The sequence below is a fragment of the Portunus trituberculatus genome, chromosome 49 (genome assembly GCF_017591435.1).
Source record: "Portunus trituberculatus isolate SZX2019 chromosome 49, ASM1759143v1, whole genome shotgun sequence".
NCBI classification, from domain to species: Eukaryota; Metazoa; Arthropoda; class Malacostraca; order Decapoda; family Portunidae; genus Portunus; species Portunus trituberculatus.
Window position 1 is genome coordinate 5412860 of NC_059303.1, and position 10000 is coordinate 5422859.

The following is a 10000-nucleotide window of genomic DNA, read 5'->3' on the forward strand; positions in this document are numbered from 1 at the left end:
TTTTTAACACATATCATCCCCTCCTTCCTCGCTTCCTCCCTCTCCTATCTCCCTCCCCCGTTCCAGGTGACACGTGAAAATTAAGGAACTAATCACTGAAGCGTCTCCCTCCCTTCCTCTGTTCCTCTCCTCCCTCGCTCCTCCCCCTCCCTACTCCCCACCCTTCGTTTCCTCTCTGCCTCCATCCCTTCCCGTAATATCTTCTTTCCTCTTTCCTCTAACACTGCAGTCTTGAATTACTACCGTTCATCTTTCTATCTCCGTTCCTCGCCTTGAGCACCGTAATGACCGTGTATCATCCTCCCCCTCTCAAGGTCTTCCTATTATCATAACTCTCTATCCTGACACCATCCTCTTTTGCTGTCTTGCCTACCGACACCTTACCGCCTCTGCCTATCTAGCTCACAGATGCATTACCACTTGCTGTCACTTCAATATCGCCCTAAAGTTGTGTGCCTTTGTCCTCCGCTGCACTTTGACCTTATCACAGGGACCGCACGGAAAGGATTCGGGAAGTTGGGAGGGAGAAACTGGAACGTTCGAAGTGGTAGCGTGTGTGTTTGTTCTTCAAATTACAGCGTCCGTAGCAACCAGGTCACGAGTCATCAAAGCAGTGCAGGTCAGCTCCGGCAGCCTGGGGAGCAAGTAAGTCAGCTGTCTGGTGCCGAATTCGCATAAGGACGCTCGGTTTGGAAGGAGCCGAGATGACCACACAGCCAAATCTCCTGTCAGCTTTAGTCTTTTGCTTTGTTCGCATCTTTCATCTCCTGACCGCCCTCTTACCCCCATCGCTAAGCTTCAATGCCTGACACTAAGCACCTAAAGCGCATTAATCCCTCCTTCCACCTCACTCATTCTTCCCTCACTCACCTGTGCACGCCGGAGGAAGCCACCTGTGCCGAGCGACGCGTGCAGCTGACTGACGGTGCGGCGCCCCCTCAACTCCTCCACCGCCGGTTGCCGCGTCTCGCCATGCAAACATTCACTGTGACTCCTTCATGGTTCCCCAGACGCTGAAAAATTAACTGCTGCAAACTTTGTCTCAATTACCACGAGTTCGAGAAATGTATTAAAGGTTAATTTGGAGGGATTTTTTAAGGGGTATGTGTGTGTGTGTGTGTGTGTGTGTGTGTGTGTGTGTGTGTGTGTATGTGTAACAGATGACCAAGGTCCACACAACACCTTAGGTAATTGGAGTGTCGTAAGTCCTTACTGATCCCCTCAGTAACTTGGCCTTAAGGTCTCCCTTCCTCACACCTTGCTGTGGACGGCTGCTCATCGCCCACCTCAAGTCTATTTTCGTCTATAAATGTTGTTTATTATATGCAACGATGTCTAAGAATGTGTTGGAAGTATAGTTATTATGTATCATTTCCACCCAGCGCAACTCTGTCTCTGTCGATTTCCTCTCTCTCTCTCTCTCTCTCTCTCTCTCTCTCTCTCTCTCTCTCTCTCTCTCTCTTTACGTCTCCTTAGGTCAACGTAATATTAAGGCAACGTAGCACAACTCTTGCACATTTTGTATTTCATTAAGCCTTGTTGGGAGCGACGAGGAGGATGGTGGTGCTGGATTGGAGAGCGTGGCTAAGTGTGTCGTGAGATGGCGTGGAGTGTGGCATGAGGAGGCGTCCGCAAACACACATGACACTGTATTGACGGGGCTCTCCGCTACCACACTCCGGCATGTTGTTTACCCCGTTGCTATGGAGAGCCGCACACAAGCCTCCGTTTTCTTTGTGTACAGCAGTTCCGTTGACTTAACTGCATCTACTATTTTATTTCTTTAATTGTGTGTTTATAAATCCGTCAATGTGTGTTAATGTAATAATCGCCCTTATTTGTATCGACTTGCATATGATTTTATATTCTGAATTTGGTTTGGAAATAGTAAACGGTGTATTTATTGTATAAGAATTGAAGAAGTCAGGGGTACAAGCCTAGTTTTCTATGAATGTGCAAGAGTAAGTAAAGAGAACGGGACAGTCAGTGGCATGAACACCGCGCGTTGCTTCAAGTGTCGGCCAGTCTCAGTCGCTTCTTGAGGTGTGAAACTGGTGGCCGCAGACTCCAACGCCGCGCCGCACCCTGCCGCCAGCCCACGAGGAGCAAGTGAGGAGAGCATCTGTATCTTGACGTAATCTCACCCTCAAGAAAAGCATAACTGCATTTAGAGTGCATTCAAAGGCTTTTTGATATTGTGTTGCCTACATCTCCTCAACTTGCCGTAATGAGCTGGGGAGTCTGCTAGAAAACATGACGTTCACCTCAAGGAAGAGAAACCGTGAACTATACAACGAGCCTTTTGTTACTGACGGAGGAGGCTCTTGTGTGCCCCGTCGCCTCCCTGAGTTACTCTAAGACTTGACTGAACTTACCATTTTTACTCAAGTACTTTACTAAGAAAACATTAGAGTGACAGTGTATCATAAAAGTGGAACTGTGTGCTAAGATTGAAAGACTGAATGTACAGGAAGACTTTAATTTAATTCTTAGTCACTTATCGACTTTAACAAGTTTCTGAACATTTCTCCTACGCCTTAAGTCTGACACTAGAGCTGTACGTACATTCCCAGTGTGCAAGTCAACTATCAGTCTTCTTCCGTCATCCAAGTACTGTTAACAAGGAACTCGGGAATTTGAGAAGGAAAAAAAATCCTTTCATCATTCTTCGTCACCTCAATATCGTCTTGTCCCTTCTGTTGTCGATCCTCGCCCTAGATATCCTTCCATCCCTTCTCTTCTCCCTCCATTGTCATCTTCACATCCCTCTCTCTCATCCCACCCTTATTTCCTTCACATCTACTCCAACATAGTTCCTGCTTGTTTCATCTTTACCTTCCCATCACCTTTCCCCTCCTCACCGCCACCATGGGTTGCAGCGAGAGCAAAGACTTACAACAAATCAGCGTATCAAATGCACAGAAAAAACTCGAGTCATCTCTGGAAGGTTTGGAGGTTGTTAGGATGACCTCCTCGGCGACCTCCTCCGGCCAGGGTTCCTCGGTACCTCACACGCCAGAGGAAAAGGATCAACAAAGAGCCAGAGAGAGTCCCTCCGGAATTCCAACCTCCCTCGAAAACATTCCAACCAACGACTTAGGGGTGAGTATACACGACATTTTGACATGGCTTGAGAGGCGGAAGGAATATTTTAGGGATAATGTCGGCTGTGTATAGGGTGATAATGGATTCCTTACACGGGTTGCTAAGAACGAAATAGTTACATGAATGGATGCACGAAAAAAGAAAACAAAGTGTAAGGATATTGGCAGCTAGCTTTATATAGGATAATGATTAATGGATTCTTTACATGGATTACTAAGAACGAATTGGTTGTATGAATGGATATACGGCATAAAAAGTAAAGAGTAAGGGTATTAGGAGCAATAGTTTTGGACAACGCTAGAAAATAAATAAATAAATGAGAAAGAAAAAAAAATATAAGGAAAAAAATTCAATATCAAACATTAAATTATAGTGTTATAGTTCGAGGAATGGCAATACAGCGAGAACTTTCTTTTTCTTTTTACAAACAAGTAGCGAAGGCTCATTTGGTCGAACGTATACACGAAGGGGACAAGTGCGGTTGAGAAGAATTGCCTCAGAAAGAGAGAATGAGAGCAGGAGGAGGGAAGGGGTGAGGAGGTGTGGGGGCAGCGCGTGGGCAGTTCCGGGAAGGTGTGATGGGAATGGAGGGGGGAGGGGCATATCTGAGTGCGATGCGTCACGTTACCTGCCATTCCACTTCCGAGGGTGGTGAAGGATCTAAAGTGACAGGTGGAAGTTATTGCTATAGACGATAGGTCGTTTAGGTAAAAATTAGCAACCACAATCACTTTAGGTGAGTTAAATTAGGTTAGATTGTCCAGTGTTGCTCAACATGATTAGTCTTAACACATCATAACAGGAAGTATGTCTCATGTAAGTGAAAATTAGCGACCGTAGCAACATTTAGGACGAGTTGAATTAGGTAAGGTGGTTAGGTTAGGTTAGATCACCCAGAGTGGCTTGACCTAACCAACACTAATACAGTATACTAAAATACTGCTCGTTCAATTGAAAAACAGCTACCCTATAAACGTTAAGGATAAGGTAGATTAGGTTAGGTTACGTAAGAATAGACCATCCGGTGTGACTCAACCTATTCCATCCTAACACAGGATAGCAAGATTCAATGTAGCGTAACCCCGCCCTTGAAGCAGCGTGGGTGGCTGATCTGATCCAGCTAATTCTACCATGGACATTTCACGAATCGATGAAGAAAATTAAGGAGGAACAAAGAGTGACTCGAGTACTTGTCACTAATTCATCACGTTTTCAGTTCCTTCTGTGAATTTGGTCTATAGAGAAGGTCAGACTACCGGAGTATCGCCAAGGGGAGTGCAGCATTGGTAAGTGGGAATGATGACGTCACTGATAGTAGCGAATCACATGATCGATGACGTCAAGTACTCCCTGGTGATTGGTTGCCGTGGGACACCAATACGCAGCAAGGAGAAGGCAAGCGTGAAAGCTGGCGGGTGGAGGCTTGAGTTGAACCACGTATCGGGCCAGCGAGCGTCACCCGGGACAACCCGCTAAATAGACCTTGGCACTGGCACTCTGTCATTAACCTCGCTACGCCGCCGTTATAACCAATTCCCCTTACAAGACCCCTTATTTATTCCCTCTGTGTTCTTGAGGGAATGTTATGTTCCAGCTGATGACTGGTTGGATAACGATGAAAGATTACCTTGGAAAACCTTATAAATGATTCTTATAATTAAAACTATTTTATTTATTCTACATGGCATCGTGTTGTAGTCCTTGTGTTTTGTTGAGGGAATGTTGTACTACTGTAACATGGCGCCGTATGACTCGTTGTTGTGGCGCGTTAGCTCAGTCAATCGGTCAATTCATTGTATTATTAATGTGAATAGCTATATACTGCATGATGCTAAATCAATTAACGAATAAACATATCGACAGAAAAGCACTAATATAAAGATAGATACGTAGATAGATACATAGTTTCCAGAAGTAGACTAACGTATCTATAGACAAATAATGTGATTAGTATCAAGCTTGGCTTACTTCATAGTGAAATTAAAATGAATGGATCTCGTTCTGAAACTTTAAAAGAAAGTTGACGCTGAATGTGTAAATATGGTTCTTTAAATACAGGCACAATAGATCTGTCTCGTCATGAAATACAACACTCATTCATGCATCGTCATACACATACATAAATAATAACGGAGACATGAAAAATTAAGACAAAGCAGCATGGGAAGCCTTCACACAGTTTCTTATCCATAACCAAGCTGCCGTGTCGAACCATTTAGACCTCCACGGAAAGTGCCACGTGAGACAAACAAACTGGAGTAAGCTGAACCGAACTGAGACGAACCAGTAAAGCCAATACCAACGAGCCTACCCAGAGAGCCACATGAGTCTTTGGAGGCGTGGGTACCTGATGGCCGCCATCTGGTAGTAGCTCTTCACACTTACATAAGAAAGCTAGTGAATTGTGTAATCAAGAAAAGTACGTAGGAGGTAAATAAAGGCTTTCTCTATGGGTTTAGGGAGGCAGGGCGTAGCATTACCACATCACATGAAAAAGCTTATTAGTCTAGTGATGTTTAAGACTGGAAGATTAGCTTCGATTAGACTAGGTTAGATTTGTGGTCCACCCTACCCATAGGACAGAGGTGGACAGGTATGTAGGCACAGGCACAGGTACACCCGCTTGTTTTCAGGAATGTTTCTGGTGGAATAATTGATGGGGTGTTCGATAAGTGTACACATACGTATGAGACACACACACACACACACACACACACACACACACACACACACACACACACACACACACACACACACACACACACACACACACACAGCTATAAATCACCCTTCACTAATTTGGTACCTATTAGAGAAGTTCGTGTGTGTGTGTGTGTGTGTGTGTGTGTCATGTCACTCAGCGGACGTGGACTTGTCTGTTCCTGTATTCCTTCCAAGAATTTAAAAAAAATATTATGGGAAAAAAAAAAATCCGAAGACAAGTTTCGTTCCCAGACTCGTGTAACAAAGACCGAGATTCCCACGAAGCTATGTAAATAAAAACTAAAGGGACAGAACCGGAGCACTCAGTTGTAAGTCAGGGGGACCGTCACGTAAGCTTCCTGTTGTAAAAAGCTCAGATTAACGACGTGACTAATGCTGTAATATCAAGGTAAACACAATCACGAGATGTTTTATTTCACGATGTGTTCTTGTAATCTTCTAATGTGTTTACTGTTTGATGGACGGGTTTAATTACTTTGAATATTGCCTCTTATTTGTATTGTATTTGTGTGTAGTTAGAGAGATAAAGGTATAGCGAAGGTGACACTAGAAAATTGTTACTTAGCATTTTTTTTTTTTTTCACTTTTTTTTTTTTTTTTTTTTTGGTGTAAATTTTGTGACATTTTCCAGTGGTTTTCTTGCTTCGCTTTTTTTTTTCTCGTGTTATCCTTTATTGTGACTTATCAGGTGCATCTTTTTATTCATTTGTTTTTATTACTATTTTCATTTTTTTTTTTTTTACTTATCCTGTTTAGTTATTCATCATTAATTTATGAGTTTTAGTACACTAGAGATAAGAAAGAGGCCGAGGTTAAGTGCCTCAAGAAAAATGTTACTTAGCAATGATTTTTTTTGTACTTTTTTTTTCGATGTAAAATTTATGACATTTTCCAGTGGTATATTTTCTTGTTTCGCTTTTTTTCTTGTGTTATCCTTTATTGTGACTTATCTGCTGCATCTTTTTATTCATTTGTTTTTGTTCTTATTTTCAGCTGTTTTTATTTATCTTATATACCTTTCCATCATCTATTTGTGCCGAGATTAAGCTTCATCGTACTTCTTATCTTTTTTTCTTTATTCGTAATTTGAATCCACGTCTTATCAGGTTCGGAAGATATCTCAGCTAGTTTAGTCCGTGTCAGATCAGGTTAGGTCACGTGTCACCTCAGCCAGGATCCAAACACGAGTCGAGCCGGTGACAGTGTGCGCCGGACCCGAAGAGGTGAACGTCCTCTGGGAGAAATAGACGAAGTGAAATATTGCAAGACTGATGGACGTGTGTGAGACAAAATAAGAGACGCGTATGTACATAATATTGGATAACACACACACACACACACACACACACACACACACACACACACACACACACACACACACACACACACACCCGGTAGCTCAGTGGTTGAGCGCTGGCTTCAAAGGATAAGATATTTGGGTGTGTCTCCTCACGTGTAGCCCTGTTCACCTAGCAGTGAGTAGGTACGGGATGTAAATCGAGGAGTTGTGACATTGTTGTCCCGGTGTGTGGTGTGTGCCTGGTCTCAGACCTATCCCAAGATCGGAAACAATGAGCTCTGAGCTCGTTCCGTAGGGTAACGTCTGGCTGTCTCGTCAGAGACTGCAGCAGATCAAACAGTGACTTACACACACACATACACACACAAACACACACACACACATTGAAAAAAGATAATGATAAATCTCTGAGTCGTTTTCCACAATAATCTTCTAACGTAACCTCGGCCCGGCACACTGACCTCAGCGCGTTGACCTCATGAGCACGTTGACCTGTCGCGTGCCCTAGAGAGCCCCGCCCCTCCGTGACCCCCTACGTGTCTGTTTGTTTATGGCCCGTGTGGTTGGTTCCTGCCGAGCCAGACACCATGAGACCACCTTTAGTTTCGCCAGATTTCTTGGTAAATTTCTTTCTTTTTTTCTCTTTCTTGTTTTAGCTTTTCCTCTTTCATCTTGTCCTTCTCCTATTTCTTTTCTTTTTTCTCCTCTTTTTTTCTCTTCCTCTTTCTTTCTCCTTTCTTCTATCTCGTCATTTTCCTCCTCCTCCTTCTCTTCCTTCTCCTCCTCCTCCTCCTCCTCCTCCTCTTCAACTATTTCTTATCCTCATTCTTCACCGTCACCTGGTCTTCTTCCTTATATATCTTGCATAATTCAACATTTTTTTTTCTTTCTTTATATGTTTATTTCCCAGTGTTTTCTTGCCTCCTTTCTTATGTTTTGTTTTTTTTTCCTTCTTCATTATTTTTTATATTTAACATTTTCTCTTTCTTGGTTATTTGAAGTTTTTTTTTTTCATCTTTTGTTCGTTTTCTTTTATCTCCTCTATTTTACATTTTTCTTGTGTTGTATTCTGTTCTCAGCGATTTTTTTTTCTTTATAGTATCAATGTTTCGGTTTTATTTCCTTTTATTCTCTCTCTCTCTCTCTCTCTCTCTCTCTCTCTCTCTCTCTCTCTCTCTCTCTCTCTCTCTCTCTCTCTCTCTCTCTCTCTCTCTCTCTCTCTCTCTCTCTCTCTCTCTCTCTCTCTCTCTCTCTCGTTAATTCCCTTTTTCTTCCTTAGTATCTTAATTGTTCTTCTAATATTTTTTTCTATTAATCATCTCATGTTTTCTCTCCTATTTCCTCTACTCCTCAATTTCCTCTCTTTTCATTATCACTTACTCTCTACTTCTTCATTTTCCTCTTCTACTCTCTCGTCTCTTTATTTTTTCTCCTCCATTGTACCCTCTTCCTTCATCTCTCCTCCTTTGTTCTTCCATTCCCCCCACTTACCTTCTCCCCTCTCTGCTTCGTTACACTCGCCTCAATAATGTTACAACCACGCCTCACTCACGCTCACAGTTGACTCCCATTCAGCTCTTATTACTTCCTGGTGTGTTTCTTTGCTCCTCCCCGCGCTGTTGTTGTTTAGGGTTGCGGTGATTCAGCTCTATCCTGTGTCATCACTACTACCACTATAACCACCTCCGTCAACACTACGTAATTTTTTCCTTCCTGCGCTTTTATGTATCTTTTCTTGGTTATTGGTGGTGGTGGTTGGGAGGAGGGTGACGGTAGCAGCAGTAGTAGTAGTGGTAATAGTGGTAGTAGTAGTAGTAGTAATAGTAGCAGTAGTGGTAGTAGTAATTGTTATTGTTTTCCCCCTCCTCCTCCTCCATGATACATCAGAGTGACACAGGTTTACCAGGAATCATGCGAGGTGCGGGTTTTACTGTCACGCCCTGCTGTCTTAAAAAGGAGAAAAATCTGGAAAAGCCATAAATATACCACGTCACGAGGGAATCTGTCTCGCCGCACAGACTGTATGCTTCCTCCTCCTCCTCCTCCTCCTCCTTTTCAAAACGCAGTAAGGTATATGGTAAAACTGTTCTTTCAAATGTATGTTGGCAGCAGATTATTTCGTTGCGTTTCACTGGTTGAGACATCCAGAAGTAGACACACAGACAATCACTTACGGAGGAAAAAAAACATGTCCAAGTAAATGCTAAGTCGTAAATACAAGTAAAAATTCATTCATCACGTTTTATTATCCTCATCATCCGAAATTTGACACACAGACACACTTGAGACAGAGAAAGAGAGATGGATATTGACAAAAAGAAACCGTGAGTAACGCTACAAAGTCAACAGTTTCGGAGCACAAGAGATCGTGAACAAATCGTACTATTCCTACTCTCCATTACCGATAATATGGCTTTTATGTGTTTGTAGAATTTTCTGAAGCATTGAGGCATTGATTGGGCCACCACGTGATAGGTAAATGTATACAAAGGAGTGAATAGCATGGATCGAACTCTCACGCTACAAACATGAGGATAGAAAGTCGTCTATTGAGCCAGAGAGGATCGTGACTGCCTTCTTTGGTCACGGGTTGTTGTATGCTTCCTTTATATAGTCATGATCAATAGTCGAGTCACATACCACTCACTTGTACTGTGTTTTGGATTTATACTTCAAGAATATGTCCTGTAATTTGCTTAGGCTAGGTTAGGTTAGGGTTAGCTTGGGTTGACTTAGGTTGGGAAAGGTTTTACTTGGTTAGATTACGTTTGGTTTGGTTATAGATTAAGTTATATAGTGAGAGTCAGAAAAAATACAAGACTGAAGACACAGGAAAGCCACACAACAACAATGAAAGTGGCTGTAGAAAGT

General features: G+C 42.7%; 2 protein-coding genes across 2 annotated transcripts in view; one reads left to right on the forward strand and one right to left on the reverse strand.

Annotated features, from left to right (window-relative positions):
- The window catches only part of LOC123499326 (katanin p60 ATPase-containing subunit A-like 2), a 26523-nt gene extending 25428 nt beyond the window's left edge, over window positions 1–1095 (reverse strand). The window contains exon 1 of the mRNA XM_045247196.1: window positions 871–1095. The gene's annotated coding sequence lies outside the window, so the exon portion shown is untranslated. The remainder of the gene's footprint in view (window positions 1–870) is intronic.
- Window positions 1096–1879: 784 nt separating this feature from the next.
- The window catches only part of LOC123499328, a 49630-nt gene continuing 41509 nt past the window's right edge, over window positions 1880–10000 (forward strand). The window contains exon 1 of the mRNA XM_045247204.1: window positions 1880–3102. Coding sequence (XP_045103139.1) covers window positions 2869–3102 — 234 coding nt within the window. The 5' untranslated portion in view covers window positions 1880–2868. The remainder of the gene's footprint in view (window positions 3103–10000) is intronic.